The sequence below is a fragment of the Bactrocera neohumeralis genome, chromosome 6 (genome assembly GCF_024586455.1).
Source record: "Bactrocera neohumeralis isolate Rockhampton chromosome 6, APGP_CSIRO_Bneo_wtdbg2-racon-allhic-juicebox.fasta_v2, whole genome shotgun sequence".
Classification (NCBI taxonomy): Eukaryota; Metazoa; Arthropoda; class Insecta; order Diptera; family Tephritidae; genus Bactrocera; species Bactrocera neohumeralis.
The window spans coordinates 10,450,476-10,469,372 of NC_065923.1; the positions used below are offsets into that span (position 1 = coordinate 10,450,476).

Sequence of the window (18,897 nt, forward strand, 5' to 3'; positions counted from 1 at the left end):
TCCGACAAATGAGCAGCTTCTTGAAGAGAAAATGACGAGCATTATTCAAACGACCTTCATGAAATTTTACACAGATCTTTGAGATACAATTCTTAAAGACTTGGATGAAGGATTTTTTCCATTACAACTTAAAAAAAAAGAACAGTGTCGCGAAATTTTCACTTTCGTCACTTTTAATATTAGAACTAAAATTTGCATTAGACGGTTTAGAATGTGATAAAAATATATACAAATCTTCTTGCGTTCATACATTCAATTTCCACGTATGACAGAGACTCGTCAAGGTAAACATTTCAGTAAAGGAATGAAATTTATACCCACTTCTTTTGAAACCTATGCATATACATATGTATGTATGTGTGCGTCTAACTTTTAAAATGAACACATCACTGTTAAAACATGAAATCTCATATTAATTTATGAATAAGTAGACGCAACACGCCATGTCAACAAGTACAACATCATCATTAGCGTCATTAAGGGTTCTCCTAATTAGTCAGATTCTATGTACACCTGTATGTACTATTTTACCATTTTTACCATGAAGTGCGGCTGCAACCCCTAATAGTGCCTTCCAACGCGACATGCAATGATTTCTATCAGGCTACTGAAGACTGCTTTAAGCGATCTCTAGGGGTAAAATAGGCAATAATCTATTAAACCACAAAAAAAATGTACATAATTTCAATCAGGAGCCACCAAGAGAGAAATAATAAATGCTAAATACATACTATAGATATAAACGATCGAGCGTGTAAGTGCAAGCACAGACAACACTAATATCTATATGTATGTATGTAACGTATACATATGTACATACATAGTCAGAACAGCAGAAGAAACTTATCACAATATGGTATGTATGTGCATACATACAAATATCAAAAGAAAATTATTGGTGAAAAGTAAATTAGCTGTTTGGTGTGCGCCGGTCCAGACGGAGGCAGGAAGCCGCCGAAGCCTCAAACCAACTTTACGATGACAAGCAGAACCGCCTCTCGTTTGTTGCATAGGAAACAATAAAAAATAAATAAATAACTGCATACATACATATATACATATTGTATGTACGCTAAATCAGTAAGTACACATGTATGTATGTATGTAAGTATTTGGAAAAGTCTGCGACTAATACAGACGGCTGAAATCTGCGACGTCTGAACAAACCACAACGTTGGCGACGTAAAATGAGTTGTAGGAGGACCAACACAAACAAACACTAAACGTATAGGCACCGTGAACAAGAAAGAAAAACAAACATGAAATTTTATAATGCATGAAATTGGCCATTACTGGGCGCCTTGACAGGTCATATCCAATTGCATAAACGCCGATGCCACCACGTAGCCTGATAGCAAGGCGGCAGAAGATTTCGTGGCGCTTGTTGTTGTTCTTGAAACGCTTGTATTTGCCGAAACCGTCGACAATTTACCGCATACATTTGACAGTTGAAGATGTCAAACGTAACGCGGTGTTGGTGTGGCATTTGCCGCATATGTTATTGCTGTTGTCAGCTGGCGAATGCTGCTGCTGCTGTTCTTTGATTGTTTATTTCTTTCTTTTAGTTTTTGTATAGATAGTGTAACATATTAACATTAATTGCTAATGAAATTAGAGATGTGCATAAAGGAGAAGTTGAGTTGATTATCATAGAAAGGGTAGAAACTTCTGGATGGAGGTAAAAATAAATATATTTTTGGAAACAGAATATGTGCATACTAAACATCTAAAATATCGGAGAGTCAGGCAACGGAATGTGAGAGATTGACCATGCCGGCCTCAAAGCGAAGCGTTTGATGCATTGGTCAAAGACTTCATTGAACAAGGTTTGTCCGGAAAGTAATAGAACAGTCTTCCGCCGCGACTGTACTTCGGAGCGTGCCTGCATCGTCTGGATTCGGTAGGGGGCTTTCCTAGCTAACGAAAGAACGGCTGGTCAGTTGTCCCCGAGCACCTGGAGAGTTAGGACAAACATTTTCGCGCGACGTGTTTCTGTGAGTGGTGCAAGCCGAAAATGCAGCGTTCGTTAGAGCACAGGCACGCGAATAAATTCTATGTGAAACTTGGTAAATCTGCGACAGAGACGTTTGATATGATCAAGCAGGCTTACCCAGATGTTGCTTTAGCAAGAAGTGGTGCGTTTCGGTGGCACCAGGTCTTTTTGGAGGGCCGGGAAGAGGTCGCTGATGAATGAGCAAATCCAAAATGAAAACGATGCTCATTGTATTTTTTGACATCAAACGCTTTGTCCACCATGAATTTGTTCCTCCGTCAACGACAAGTTTTACGTGGAAGTCCTCAAGAGACTCAAACGAAGGGTAAATCGGGTCCGACAAGACATCGCAGCCGATTGGAAGTTGTACCACGATAACGCCTCGGCTCACACCGTCTTTCTTGTGAACAGCCACCTTACCAAGGCCGGCATCCCAACGCTTCCGCAGCCGCCCTACAGCCCAGATGTTGCCGCTCTGAACTTGTTTTTGTTTCTTTGCCTGAAAGGCAAGCATTTTTAGACGACAGAGGGGATCCAAGCAGCATGCACCTCGGCTCTCAAGGCTATTGTGGAGAATGCCTTCCGCTGCATCGACGCAGAAGGAGCCCATTTTGAAAGTTTTTAAAGAATTTTTCAATAATTTTGTTTGAATCGACTCAGTCTTATTACTTTCCGGATAAACCCTGTATGTCAGGGAATACAGAAGAACAATACCTTAATATTTTGGTAGAAATGCGACAAAGAGCACAAAAAAGAGTAGAAGCGCACATCACAATACCGTCTGATAGCATATTTGAAGAATGTGCTCTGTGGCTACAACAACAACCGGGTGAACCCTGCTGAGTTGACAAGAGCTGGACGTGAAGCGTCTTCAGGAGGAAAAATACTCTGAAAAAGCAGCAGTACGTGAAGCGTCTTCAGGAGGAAAAATCCTCTGAAAAAGCAAAGGAAGTAGCTCTATGTGGGAAAAGGACAAAAATCTCACAATAATCTTGCTGCTACTGCACAGACAGAAATGATGCTGATCGATGCAACCACTTGACATGGAAGCATCCACTGATCTTAATGAGGGTCTATAATTTAAGACTGACACCGACGGCGTAAATTAATGACCACCGTGCATTATGCTCACACCTTATAACCTGGCCAACATACTAGGGCAATGACAATATGAAGGAGTGGATCAGCTCCATGTTCGGTCAATTAACTAACCACTTTAGGATCTAATGATAAAGCTACTCATCATCAGCATCATCAGAAAACGAATATTTACGAGTTGGAGACAAAAGCAACGGCGCATTTGCCAGTAAATTGCTCGGATTTTTACAGCCTAAAACTCAGAGTGACAATAATTGAAAAATTGAGATTGTCGAAAAACGCTAACACGCTGCCATTAAAAAATAAGAAGAGGTTAGCATTATAGATATAAAGAATCTGAAATTAGTTTAAGATAAATTTGTTAGATCTCAAAGAAACTTCTTCTTCCACATATGAATGCACACACATACAATATACAGTAGCATATCCTTATCTAAGCCCAATGAGTTTGAATGGTCAGCATTGTATGGTCGAGTGGTTTCGCTCAGCATAGCTTTACTTTCTTAACATACAATTATTTCTAAGGACCTTTTGTAAGCAAAGAAAGACCCACAAGTGGTTACATTGTGCGTGCCTCTTACCAATGAAAAGAGATGCGTGTATTGTGATTTTGCGGTTAGCCGAGTCGGCGTTATTCGTGATCCTCTAAGTGTCTTCATTGTTTTCTCGAAGGACCAAAAACTTACACGCTCAGTAATTACCTTCGCAATTGTCTTGCTATTAGAATAAATTACGGATTTGCATAGCCTCCTCTTAAATACAACATTTCATAAGCCACCAGACTATTGTCACAAAGTATCCACTTCAGTTTCTAAGCTAATACCTCTCACAATTACAATGTCCACTACAGTTAGTACAATACATTTATTTACCATCGTAATATTGTAGACAGACATACTTAAATACATTTTATTTTATTGTAAACAATTAGGTTTTAGCCACTGTCAGTTGCGGTGGCCCAAATTGTAGTTTCAACAATAAGCGTTTCGAGAGCTGCATAAAGCAAGCAGACGACTTTTTTTGTGCTGATCGCTTTGTTTGGCATGGTTTGAATGGGCTGCTCGGCAACCCGGTACGATAGCCAACAACTTGTCAGGCCAACCGAATGTCAGTAGAAAGACAAATGAACATACATGCGTACATCGTATGTAACGATGTAACGGGTGTTCCAAGTAGAGGTATTTTTTCAGTAGCCTTTTTTTGACAGATCAAGCGTGATTCGTGTCAAGCTGTTATGTTATTTTTGTTCAGTATTGTTTAGCATTTCATCATGGAAAGATTTACGCCTGAACAACGTTTACAAATCGTTCAACTTTTTTACGAAAATTCACGTTCTTTAAAGAATGTGAAGAAAATAAAAGTTCCAAAAAGATTCGACGTTTTTGAGCCAGATTTTGTTCAGCTATGAGGCCCATTTCTAGCTCAATAGGTATGTAAACAAGCAAAATTGCCGCATTTGGGACAAAGAGGAACTTGAAGAGATTCAAAAGCAGCCATTTCATTTAGAAAAAAACAACAGTTTGGTGTGGTTTGTAGGCCGGTGGTATCATCGGTCCATATTTCTTCAAAAATGATGACTATTTGATGCCTGGAATTGAAGCTCGTGATCTCGGCGACATTTGTTTTCAACAAGACGGCGCCACTTCTCACATATCGCACCAATCAATGGATTTCACGTTTTGAGCCGGTCGATTGGCCACCAAGATTGTGTGATATCACACCCTTAGACTTTTTCCTGTGGAGATATATAAAGTTTAAAGTCTATGCGGACAATCCCGCTTCGATTCAGGCCTTGGAGCAAAACATCACGCGTGTCATTCGCCAGTTACCAGTCGAAATGCTCGAACGAGTCATCGTAAATTGGACTCAACGGATGCCGCGGCCAACATTTGAAAGAGAAAATCCTCAAAAAATAAATGCCAAAGAATATTCTTTCGAATGATAATAAACATTCCCCATTAAATTTGAAGTTTCTGTGATTTTTCATTAAAAGAAAATAGGGAAGCTCGAAATGGATCACTCTTTAGCTTTCCACTTTTACGTAAAGAGATGATCAATAAATGATGAGCTCAAATTTATACACATATTGTATTGTATTTGTACTTAGTTTATTCATATAATTCTTATACATATGTACATGTGTTGTATTGTAGCAACATGTGCAATTACACAGTTACAAACGTGAGTTTTTAATATTCTAGCAACTTTTGTGTTGTATGTACTTATGTTTGTACATGCTAGCTGCTGCCTTCCAAAATAGCGGAAATGCTAAAACCTTTTCTTTTTGGTCGCGAATGACCCATTAAGCTCTCCAACTGCAGTATCTGTGTATCATTCGATATTAAAGTAGCATTCTTTTTAGCTTCGTCGCTGTCAACGGTTCCCACAAGGACGTTCTCTTCGTCGGGCACTAGCGAGCGACATAACCTTTCGTTAGTACCACTGGGTATCAATGAATCGATACGCTCCATATGTGGGCCCTCGGCTGCTGGTGGCATCGGGATGGATAGGGTTTGATCGCCGATTGTTGTATGAGGTGGGTGCATATGTTGAACGTAAATGGGTTGAGATCGGCCAAAGTAGGTGTAAGCTAAGTCAACCAATGAAGGTCGCAGCATTGTTTGCATGTTTTGCTGCAAATGATGGAAAATAAATGACGATTGACCACCATTGTCGAATGTAGACGCGACAGTGTTATCCGGTAGTTGTGTTGGTAATGCTTGCTGTAAACTGGTCTCCTCAGCAACGACGGTAAAAGGTTCACGCTCGCTATTCGCATGCGCATTAATGATCATCTCTTCGAGCGCTGTCGATGCTATCGCACCGGCTAACTTATTTGATCTCAAGCGCTTTACTTGTGGTTCGCCACCATCGATGTCGGCATCCGCAACATTGTCAACGTCCACGAAGTCATTTTCGCCGTTGTTCGGAATTGTCGTCTTATCTGAACAAATTGATGATCCCGACTCGCTGGTCAGCGGCAAAGCTGAAATGGTTGGCGACACAACGTTGCGCTGACTGTGGGAATGTGTTTGAGGTTGCGTTTGTATTGGTCTTATGCCGTATTGGCGCCCGGGTGGTTGTTGTGGTTGCAGTTGCTCGGAATCCTCATCGGATGGCGATGAAGACATTTTACGTTTACTACGAGATTGGCCAGTTTCGCGAAAGCCCTTCGCGAACGGATTATTGTCTATCTTCAATTTAGTGATGCGATCATTCTGAAATATAAAATGTGAAAATAGAAATAAAGTGAGTTGATTATATGTATGTACATATGTACATATGTAAGTGAGTGGGTATGGATTAATATTAATATATGATAAGCGGCTATAACCCCGTTAGCAGTGTCTACACCAATAAATAAGTTTAAAAAGATATTGTTAAGTAACTATTATACTATACATATCGTCACCTAGCATGCACAACAACGTATCATCAAAAAAATCGAAATTGAGTTTTTTTATTGCTTACGAACCACCACAACAAAATTTTCAGCTTCCGCTGTCAAATATAACCAATATATAACCGATATATAACCAATGTATAACCAATATATAACCACTATATAACCATTCAATAACCAAAACTCAAATTTTGTTTCAATAAGAGTGGTTTCTATTATATCGTAAGCTTATGTCACTTAATTTTGAATTTTAGGTGACGACATCTACCTACATATGTACATTCATACATACTATATATGTACATATGTATGTATGTACATATATCTATATCGATCTTAGTGCAGAAACCACGTCACTTAATTTTTAATTAGCTAATTATATAGTGCTGCCAATTGTTTCAATCTGCCCTACGAAATAAGTTACCCACCGTGCACACGCTGCCACAAAGGGTCAGAGAGAGCCTGATATATTTAAGGTTATGTTATGCCTTTCTACAAGTATACATAGATACATATGTATGTATATAGTATATTTATATATTTCCTTAACTAAACACACGAAGAGAAATGGTCGACATGTAGCATGACATAACAGTTTAGGAAATAAAGTGGACACTGAATTGGTTAATTAGGTGTGTTCAGACTGGCGCCAAAGGAGTTGTGAACAAAAACACAGCAAGTGATCAAATTAGCCATTCAAATATCGGAGTAGACAAAAACTCTTCAGGAGACTGGAAGCATCATGCACATTTTTGGGTTGGCAGTAGGCGTTACATGCTAATTTGATCTCGGTGCGCATTATAGTACGTCTGGATGTGCATGCGTCTGCATAGGCTAATGTGTACATCGTACATACATATATGTACATATACATATATATACATATACAAGTATGTGAGCTCGATGTTAAAATTTAAAAAAACTGCTATCGAGAAACTGAAGTCTTCTGTGAAAGCGAATTTCCTGTTGTTGTAATGAACATTTGTAATATTTTACAAACAAGTTCGATTCAAAGAGCTTCTTTATATCTCCCCATATGACATATGGATAGCCTATTATAAAATTTTAGTTGCCAAATTGAGATTGGTTGAATTTGCTAACAGAAACTGCCATTTGCTGACCAATCGTTAATCGTAAGGTAATGTTTCAACCTTCGTTTTGGCCCTTCGTTTTGATTGCCGATACACGGCAAACGATAATTGGTGTGAATATTCATGTAATGTAAATGCCACTAACCTGATAAGCTGTTACGGCGACAAATTCCGTTTCCGGGAAGATGAAGGCTTGCTGAGGAGCCCATGGTATTTGCGTTAGATCTGCAGTCCGTATCACGTGAATTCGTGGTTGATACTTATGCATGCTGGCTAAAACAATCTGGAAACAAATAAAGACACCATTATTAACTAATTAAATCAAATATAAGGCTTTCAATACTAAATGTGTTATAGATACATATGTATGTATGTATGTACATATTTCGATTGAATTGTGGAAATGTCATAATTTTGTTGTTAGTTCTGTATCCATAGATATCAATATTAAATACTTGAATAACAACATGAACAACTTACGTGTCCATTACTATCCAGTGTGTTATTAGTGAGCTTAACTTTATTAAATAGTATAGGTTGCGCCTGCCAATGGGCCCCAGACGCTGGGCTATCCGGATGCAAATACATTCTTTGTGGACTTTGTGGTTCCGCACCGCCGGCAGGCATCCATTGCGAACCGGAGAATTTATAACGGCAATCACCTACTGGCACCATCTCCAACAAAACACAGTAATTAGATTCATCCTCCAGGCCGGAAAGCGAAAGACGCATTGAAGGAAACATTCGTCTACATGAACATAAAATAAAATATACCATTTCAGTTCATATTAAGTATAGAAGAACGAACAAATCTTAAAAAATCGCACATTTATTAATATTATACATACATATGGACATACATATACATATATATATTATTATACACTTGCAATATGTTGCTACAAAGTATAATAGTTTTGTTCACCTAAAGGTTGTTTCTATCACCTAAAACTAATCGAGGTAGATATAGAGTTATGTATATAGACACATATAAATGATCAACATGATAAGACGAGTTGAAAACCGGGTAATAAATTAAGATATTTTGATGAAACTTCGTAAATATGTTCCTTGGACGAGTTTGTAGATGAGAGCATTCGGACCACAGCCACACCCACAATATGGCATTAATCGAAAACGTATAAAGTGCTTTAACTCCCACTTTTCACATATGTAAGTATATGTAAAATCTACTAAAACCGCGATAAATCAGTAACTAAATACACCATGTACATTAAGAATTACCACCGAGATGCCATGGGGGGGCTTTACAGGAACAGTGGTCAAAATTATATGACGAGCGGGACACCGCTCACATTTAGATAAAAACTCATATATTGGGTCTCAGGATGGTTGGGGTTGCCAACATATTAATCCGGATACGAACTGAGAAGTGCCAAATTCACCTGAGCCAACTAATAAGGATCCATCTGTTGGGCCCATAATGTGGAAACCTACTATTAGTAATGGAAATGATTTGTGGGAGTTGAATTTGCGCAACGTTGGCAACCACACTTTTCAACCTACATATTCAAAAAACTCCGTGGGGACAAACACCAAACTCTAATCTAGGTGGAACATGGGGAGAAGATGATGATGGTACGGAAAGTAGCAGTCTACGGACTGACTCATCGAATAATGCTTCAACCGTAGGCACTGTAGGTGTTACTGGAATAAATGCGACAGCTGTAGGTACAAATGGACTAGGAAACAAACTCCAATGGGATCAAACTAATATTAGTATTTTCGTTGGCACAATTAACAACACCATCGGAACGGTTTCTGTCAACATTGACAATGCATCTACCGTAAGTTAGTATGTCTAAATTATTAAATGCCTTCTGACTGTTTTTTTTTGTAATTTTTAGCTGGTGGCATTGGTGTTCCTGGTGTAAATGTGCCCGGAAATGTGAACACAGTGCAAGCAAGTGCTTCTATTAGAAGTAAAAATTTAATAATGGTGGAGTAACAAGTATCTATGCAGTACCTAGGCAGGGCGTTGATATATCAGGATACAACTTTGCACGAAATAGTACCTCTGATGACACATCTTATGACCAAAAATTGCCAAATCGGTCCAAAACTGTTAAAGTCTCTAGATACTGACTTTATATAGAAAATATAGGTGAAGTTGTGTCATTTATTATAGAAATTCGAAGAGAATCAATAATTCCCTTATCTCCGATATACATATATGCTACCTAATAGAAAAATTTCCGGCTGAATTTATTCTATATTGGCATTGGATACCACGAGTGAAAAATTGCCCGAAACCTCATATGTATATCAAACAAAAAATGTTGAACTCTTTCACAAATTTTTAAAATAAAGTTTCGTCAACACCTGAAGGCATTTCTTAGTCTTTGATGCTGGCAAGTTGCAAGAGTATGAAATAAACGGTTACAGCCGAACTTATCCCTTCCTTACATGTATAAACTTATGTATAACTATATAAGTGTGTTATGAACTTGTATGTATGTACTATATATCATGTACATATATGAACCATAAACAGCATTCGAGTTGAAAATCGCCCGAGTGGGCGTATCAAATATTTACTTGAAACAATTTTTATATTAACTTATGCGTCTGTTGGGACGCACACTCTGCTTCTTTAAGGCTTGTACGAGAAGCAAACATGTATTTATTATTTGTGTGTTTATGTCGGACATAAGAGAACGAAAATGAAAAGGACCAATGTGTACACTGTACACATATGTCTGTATGTGTGTACATAAATACATTCAAAAATATCATTCGCACAATTTTACATCCATCGCCACTTGTACCTATGTACGGCTAGCGCCTCTAGCTTTTAACGACAATAGGGATGCAGCGTGTGGTCAGCAGGTGGCCAAGCACTTGGCGCCAGTTATGATTCGGTATTCCAAGTGCTCGCTCGTGAATTTATTTGTGTGTCACAGCGTACAAGGCGACAACGTACATAAATACTTTTATGTGTATACATATGTAAGTATGTTAGGTAGATGTGAGTGAGTAGACCAATATAAGATATACGTATGTATGTATGTATATATGCTTGATTTCACGATGATTAATTATGAACTTTGGTCCTTTGGTTATTATGTATGCTAAATGTTGAAATTGATTTTCAGACAAAACCTACACAAATTAAAGCGGAGTGTGAACATAACATACCCGTAATGGTTGGCCGTTCCGACGCATGTACATATCTAACATATTTACAAATGTACGTGGGCATACATACATTCATACATATGTATGTATGTGGCTTGTTGAAAACGCAAACCTTCGTGTGATTTTCAATTTTGTGGTCGTAAGGAGCAACAATCTTGGCACATATCTATGCTCAGATCGTGGCCATCACATGTCATACGGCGGACAGGTATCGATTACGCAGTTTGGTTCTACCTACTGACAACTGGCGCCCAACAATTAAAAATTCAAATAACAGCAATAAAAGCTATTGCTGCACACGATCACCACGCATTTGGAACTGTTCGCTTCTGCTGCTGCTCACTTTTGTATATATATATGTACATATGTATGCATATTCATACATACATATGTACATGCATATGCACAAGTGAGTTGATGGAGATTCCTCCACTCGCTACTACTCATAAATAATTCATACTAACCGAATACAGTGCTCCCTACCATATTGCAGGCCTCTGTTGTTTTCTTTCGTTGCACCGATTGTGTGAGAAAAAAGTGCTCTCGGAGGTTTTGGGCAACTTCAAATTATGCTAATTCTTGAATAGCTACCAGAAACACAGTTAAGCCGTCGGCACGGGAGCTGCGCCGCTGAAAGTGACCAAAATTGAATGGACCGTAGTGTCTTTGATAGTACGATGTCTGGCTACTGTCCGACTCTTTTCTTTCTGGTTTGCTCTGCTCGGTCGTTAAAAGCGTTGCAGTCGCCTGCTTATCGTCTGTCCGATCAAAATGCTTGTTGAAAGTGTGAAATTGCTAGTAGTATTTGTCGGGCCATGGATGACACGCTGCGGACATTGTCAACGTGTCATTTTTTAAATGTGCGACAGAAGGTTCAAGTGGCACATTACTGGCGCCGTAGTCACAAATGGTTGATGACAACAAAAAATGGTCTACCGAACTCATACAGCCGATTGGCTATTTAATTACGTTAAATGTACATTTTAACCTTAAGTTTTTTTCGAATATTTCTCAAAAATGTAAGAAGCAGGTGTCAATAGAAGCCTTGCCTTTTGATAACTGAAATTCAATTCTCCGCTCTTATCTAAAAGAAGTAGATATCAATGATAGTAAATCGGGGTGAAGCTGTGTTTCATAGGCGCTGAACACTATTTAAATAAATAACGTTTACATATACATACATACATACATATATCTATGTATGCATTTGCCTTTACATGTCTGCATTCGTTTGATTAGCCGCTAGATTCATTCAAATGTATTAGTATGGAACCTGTCCAGGCAGTTCGGTGTCAAGCTCTTCGCCTTCTATTTAGGTATATGGTCCTTATGCACATTCATACCAACTTAGGATTTCAAATATTTTGCGTGTATTTTGTGTTGTACTAGGGAATGCGCGCGTCATTTATTTATTTGTGAGAGATTGCTGTCGCGCCGTTGCTGTCGCCGTTGCCGGCGTTGCCTACGTAAACACATCACAGGCGCCATTCTTTGATGACCACTTAACAGCATTTTTGACTAATGTCGTCGCGCCGTTGAGGAACGTAAAGTGCGTCTACTCATGGCGGCGTGCGATGCATTCACAGTCTAGTTTCAAAACGAAGTGTTAAGTCGGCATCTGCACTTGTTAAAGTCGAACAAATAAATATGATACATGGCTGTTGCTTCATACATACATATATACGTATATATGTATGTATATAAATATAGTAGGTTAAGGTGGAAGGTAAAATACACATATGTTAGCTGTTTTTGACCGATTGGCCGACGTATATAAGTATATATGTACATATGTATAAGTACATAAGTTGCACATGTGCGGCTGTTACTTTCTGTATGAGACGTATTTTGATATGTAAATAATTTTGCATTTGAAGAGCTTCTTACCTGCCACTTTTTGTTATGATCATTTCGGTGCCAATTTGATGAAACTGTTTCCACAGCTGATCGTTTTGTAATTTTACCTCTGCGTCTGGTAAAGAGATTCTGGGTGGCATTATCACGTGTCCAGGTATCGGTATGGGTAGCATAGGTGGAAAAGGATCTGTTATATAATTGAAACTATGAATAAATGGAACCATGTGTACAAATATACATTATATAATTTACAAATGTATGTGTATGCATATGAAAGACGACATAATGTATAAAAATTCGTCTAAACATATTCCTATTCTATTATACATATCTTCTTATTTATGCACCCGATTTGTAATTAATTATTATTTAATTTATTGAATTGTTGGTGTCTAAAAATATTATTCTAAAGGTTGAAACATTTCGAGGTTCACTATCTTTTTAAAGAAAAAACACAGTAACTTCAAGTTTAATTGGGTATGTTTATTATCATTCGAAAGAACATTCTTTGGCATTTATTTTTAAAAGATTATCTCTTTCAACAGTTGGCGGCGGTTACCTCTCAGATGATCCATCCGTTGAGTCCAATTTTCGATGTCTCGTTCGAGCATTCTGACTAGTAACTGTAGTGATGTTTTGCTCCAAGGCGTGAATCGAAGCGGGATTGTCCGCATAGACTTTTGACTTTACATATCCCCACAGGAAAAAGTCTAACGATGTGATATCACACGATCTTGGTGGCCAATCGACTGGTCGAAAACAGGAAATTATCGGTTCACCCAAGTGTTCTGTCAATACATTCATTGATTGATGCGATGTGTGGAAAGGGATCCCGTTTTTGAAAGCAAGTGTCGCCGAGTTCACGGGCTTCAATTTCAGGCATCAAAAAGTCTGTTATCATGGCGCGATAACGTTCTCACCCGCATTATTTTCGAAGAAATATGAACCATCGGACGACAAACCACACCAAACCTCTACTTTTTTTCTACATGAAATGGAAACTCTTGAATCTCCTCAGGTTGCTCTTCTTCCCAAATGCGGCAATTTCGCTTGTTTACAAACCAATTAAACCAAAAATTCGCTAGATAAAATTTCGCTCGAAAACGTCGGATCTTCTTGGAACTTTTCAAGAGCCCATAGAGCGAAGCGATGTTCCTTGGTTAAGTCGAGCGGCTTCAGTTCTTGCACAAGCTGTATTTTGTACGCTTTCAATTCAGTATCTCGACGGCAAGTCGTTCCAGATGTCAGTCAGAGTTGCTGCGAACGGCGCCGAATCGACTCTCCACGGTGTTCGTATACACTCTCAGCTACGGCTGTTATAGTTTCTTCACTGCGTGCTGGACGTGGTCTATTCGGTCGAATATTATCCAATAATGAATGCTTGGTCTCAAGATGGGTGATGGTGTTGCGAATAGTTCGCTTAGTAGGCCGATAATAATTAATATAAGTTGAGCGAAGCGCGCGTAACAGATTCTTTACAGAACGTAAATTTTCGTAATAAAGTTGAACGATTTGTTCAGGCTTAATAAGTCTTTCCATGATGAAATGCCAAACGTGTAGAATGTGCCGGCTTTCGATTCCTTCTTTTTGGGTATCCATATACGTTGTAAGTACTGTAAGCTAACATTCTTCAAATACCGCCAATAAACCATACGACCATTGAAAAATAGCAAGTTTCTCACCATTTGAGCAGATATGCAAATTCATACCATGTCTGATCTTCCACTGTGTGACTGCCTTTTGGCATCCTCCGATGCACACCAAATTTTAACATTTCATCGGACAAGTAAATATTGAATTTGAAATTTTTGTAAATGAACCAAATCCTATAATTCAACAGACTGCTTAAAATTTGTTGTTTCAGTCTTTTTTCCAAAAGTGCTTAAGTTTATAAAAATATAACTTTGTAAAATTCATTATAAGAATATCTAAATCAATTGATACTATTCAATTCGAGTTTTTATTTAGAGGACTTTTTGTTCGTACAGACGTTTGACCTATTGACAGACGAAATGAAAATTAGACAGAAGGAATACACATTCAGAATGTTGGAAAAATTATTCAAAGAGAGTTAAGAACGTGTTAACGACAAACCACGTTCAGGATTTCCATCAACATCAATTGATAATCAAAACGTCAATAAAATATAGGAATTGGCGCTTGAGAATCACCGCATAACAATCAGAGATCTTACTGGAATATGGGAAGAATGAATGAAAACCATTTTGAAGAATATCTTGGGCTAAGAAAAGTGAAAGAATGATTACTTCCAAAATCACAAAATTTTTTTGAGAACGTCGCGTTAACGATCGTCGATCAGTCGGCCACGTCAAAGCAGGCCAAAAATTAAAGTTATGTTGACAATTTTCTTCAATTAACGAGGTGTGGTGCATTCCGAATTCCTTCCGACCGGCCAAACTGTCAACCAGGAATACTATTTGAGTCTATTTTATAGGAAGTTCGAAAAAGAGGCCGAAATTATGTGCGACAACTCTTGGTTTTGGACCACGATAATGTACCGTCGCATACTGAAATTCCTATGAGTGCGACTCCGTGAACTTCTGGTTATTCAGCCAGAACCGCTCCGGGAAAACTATTTTAACAATTGAAGGCATTAAACGTTAATCGCTATGCGCATTGAAGGCTATTCCGCAAATTTACTTTAGCAACTGTTTCGAGGAATGGAAAAAACGTTGACACAAGTGCTTTGGGGCCAAAGGGAATTGCTTTGAAGGGAGACATTGATTTTGAAGAAAACTTAAGAATTTTAAAACTATGGCGAAATCTTACTATTTTTTGTTCATAGCAGTAAATAATATGAAATGTGCGTAAGATTCTTACAATTGTTATATGAATTCCAAGCACAACCAATTTAGTGAGATTGATAGAGATAACAACCACGGGTCAATGCTTTTTCGCACCGTAGGTTGACGCTCATTCTAAATAACGTGGCAAATTACTTAGTCTTTTTAGCGCTATGGAACTTACTTCTAAAATTTCGCTAAATTAATTCAGCTAGCAAGTTTGAACAGTCTTTTAGCAATAAAATGCTTCTTTGAATTTTTCTTCTTGGGATTTGGCTTCCTGGAAGCTTATGTAATCTATTTATCAGCGCCACGCTGTATTTAATATGCACTCGCAAGTGTAGGATGCCACCCTAGACATGCTTACATTTTTATGTGGTTAGTTCCAAACCTAGTGTACAACTCTGCAAAGAGAGGGCTCAAATAAGCTCATTCTAGCGTTGCCGTTTAGACATTTGACGCAGTTTTAGATGTTTTAAAGTACAACGTTATATGGGACCTGTGCACCGTTCAGACAGATTTGGACGACGAATATCGCATTCGAAGGAACGATGAGCTGAATGAGATATGCGACGACATCGACATAATTTATCGAATAAAAAGACTGTGGCTAAGCTGGCTAGGTCATGTCGTCCGGATGGATTTCAACTCTGAAAGTATTCGACGCAGTATCGGCCGGGGGAAGCAGATGAAGAGGAAGACCTCCACTCCGTTGGAAAGACAAGGTGGAGAAGGACCTGGTTTCGCTTGGAATCTCCAATTCGCGCCAAGCAGCAAAAAAGAAAGAACGGCTGGCCGTTCCCATGACAATCTACGTAATTGGAACGCATCCGGATTTTTTATTCGGACAATAACTGTCAACTCGGCAGAGTTCTGCTACAACAACAACAAGCACGGCTGACGCGCTGTTGTAAACTCGGACATAGCCGCTTAAGCGCGTCTACGCCAATAAAGAAGACGAAGAATCAGTTGAATAATGCCGTCGGTCCGCCACAGAGTGCATGCTCTAAAAGGCATCTCCAAAACAAATTTTTACGATATTTAAAAGCTTATGTATATGTACATACATATCTATGTACATACTTATGTAGATAAGTAAATGAGGCTTGCACTGCGACCTAAGGTCTATTGTGCCCTTTATGATATGTATGTTGACAAAAATGAATATGAAAGCTTGCGTCTTCAATGAAATGAAAATATTACCTGGAATACGTTGCATAATTTGCTGGCGATAGATTTCATGTGCGATTTGCTGTTGCATACGCAGGTCCACAAATTCATTCATCGTCATCATCTTGTACGCCTTCGATCATTTACTTGAGTCTAATTAAGCTTGAATATTCCTTGATGTTGGTCGCGATTATTATGTGTTCTCAGCAATAATTAACAAAAAATTGTTTTTTTTTCTTGTAATTCATGTAAATTAGTAGTACATATTTTCTAATCACTGCATACTAATATGTTCCGTTACTTTATGTGAGTGTTTTCATATTTTATTTATACTAAACAATACAAAAAATAAATTGTTTCACAACACTTATCCGCAACTTTCACAAACGAGCAATATGTCAAATGATTTAAAGTCACGTCGGTACTCGATTTGTTTGGAAGGTATTTTTAGCGCGATAAATATTATATGTACCATATACAGGCATAAGCATGTGAAACATTATTGTTAGCAAAACAGGTGCTAAATTATCGAAACGCTTTGCTCTTTTGCAATATTAATTTGAAAACGTGTTAATGATCTTCATATTATTGGCAACAGATCGTGCAGCTTGCGCCTTCTGTATCACAGTAAATAGTTATGCACCCTCTTACACTCGTCGTATTACGGTAAACATTAGCACATGTTTATGTATTTTATATGCACATACAACCGCATGTGTACAACACAGTTGAATGAAAGCTCTGCTATGTACATAAGTATGTAAGTATAACCGCATAAATAAATAAAAATGTCAACGAGAAGCTCGACAATCGCGCGAGGGCGTTAATTCAATTAGCTGGCTGCAGTGGCTCTTAGCATAGTTCCAGGCCAGTAATGTCTGCAAGATATTTAGCGCGCGAGATAAAGCAATTATATGACAATTAGAGAAATCAAATTTAAATAGCCAGTGTCACTTGGTTAATCAATTTGTAACGCCAATGACTTAGTATGAGAATTTCTGGGGCACACTGTGGCACACACACAAACGATTCAATGTACTTTCAAATGCACGCTGACACAAGTGTACAACGTGTTATTACGCCGGTAAAAACTCGTGCCCGTCCCTAACAAAGTTGACTTTAAAACTGAGAAAGTACTACTAAGTAAGTTTTCGCATGCAATGCTCGCTTAAAGAGCTTCCACGCTGCTGAAGGTCGAGTCGAAGCAGCTCACAGCCGGTTCCAATCAAGGGAACATGAATCCACAATGTGCAAATGAGCGTACAAATATCTGAACACAACCTGAAGTGGCACATTTTGTTACACAACTTTTAAACGCTGAGAGGCAAAGGTTGTCACTTATGCACATACTATACATTCGAAGCGAGAAGTAAACTGCTGTTTTTCACAATATTTGTTTTCTCCACTAACAAAACTGCACGCTCACACGATCGGTGAAACTGAAAAGTGCGAGAGCGATACGAGAACGTGTCGATGCGGAGAGCGGACGAAAAGTGATCTGATTGGCTGTTATGACTTCAAGTTGAATAACTGTGAGTGCGCGTGAAACATTGTGTTCGAACTGCAGTTGGCTTGGTGGCTTGTTTCTGCCTCCATTTTGAAATTCACATCTTGCTGCTGGTGGTGATATTGACGCTTGAAGTTGTTGACTTCCGACACCGTCGTTAATCCCATCTCCGTTACGCTTTACGTGTTTGCCTCTTTTAGTAGAACTCTATCTTCGTTATCAGACTCCTCCCTCTTCAACAGCTGTTATTGCAGTTCTTTTTGCAGTTTGTTATTTGCAAGCACGCTGTATCACTTTACAATTACACATATGTATGTACATACAAGTATAAGTATATGTAGATACTTATGTACATACTTACACATGTCTACTGGCAATAGAGATTTTTCAAATAGTCAAAATTGCTTTCCAACGGCGGTCTTAAAAATACTAATTGTATGCTGATGCTTAATGTCTATAATTAGTGCAAGGCTCATGTCAACACCCTAATTGTCACTAAGAAATTTTATACTTTTATATCAAGCGCATTCTATAAATATCATAACATGCAAAGCATTAGAATGTGTAAAAGTCGAGTAACTTCACAGCACGCGCTTGAACACGTCGGGAGTCATATCTTTCGCTAAAAAATAAAAGAATTTAACATAGAATAAATTACTATAAAAATCTTCTGAACATATGCATGTACTATAGGTACATACAGTTGAAGTTCCCTAACTCGAATCGCCATAATCCACAACAAAAAGAGAGTCTCCGAGTTATGGAAAAAATTTTGTTTGGAATTTGACTTCTATTGGCAATTCAAGAGTTCGAGT

The 18,897-nt window shown here is 38.3% G+C and overlaps 1 protein-coding gene across 1 annotated transcript; it reads right to left on the reverse strand.

Annotated features, from left to right (window-relative positions):
* Positions 1-5,238: 5,238 nt before the first annotated feature.
* On the reverse strand, positions 5,239-17,122 carry LOC126762720 (T-box transcription factor TBX6). The gene is made up of 5 exons (XM_050479678.1): positions 16,609-17,122; positions 12,632-12,788; positions 8,066-8,333; positions 7,731-7,868; positions 5,239-6,309 (listed from the first exon to the last, which is right to left on the reverse strand). The coding sequence occupies exons 1-5, from the start codon at positions 16,697-16,699 to the stop codon at positions 5,329-5,331; spliced, it is 1,635 nt and encodes a 544-aa protein (XP_050335635.1). The 5' UTR covers positions 16,700-17,122; the 3' UTR covers positions 5,239-5,328.
* Between the last annotated feature and the right edge of the window lie 1,775 nt (positions 17,123-18,897).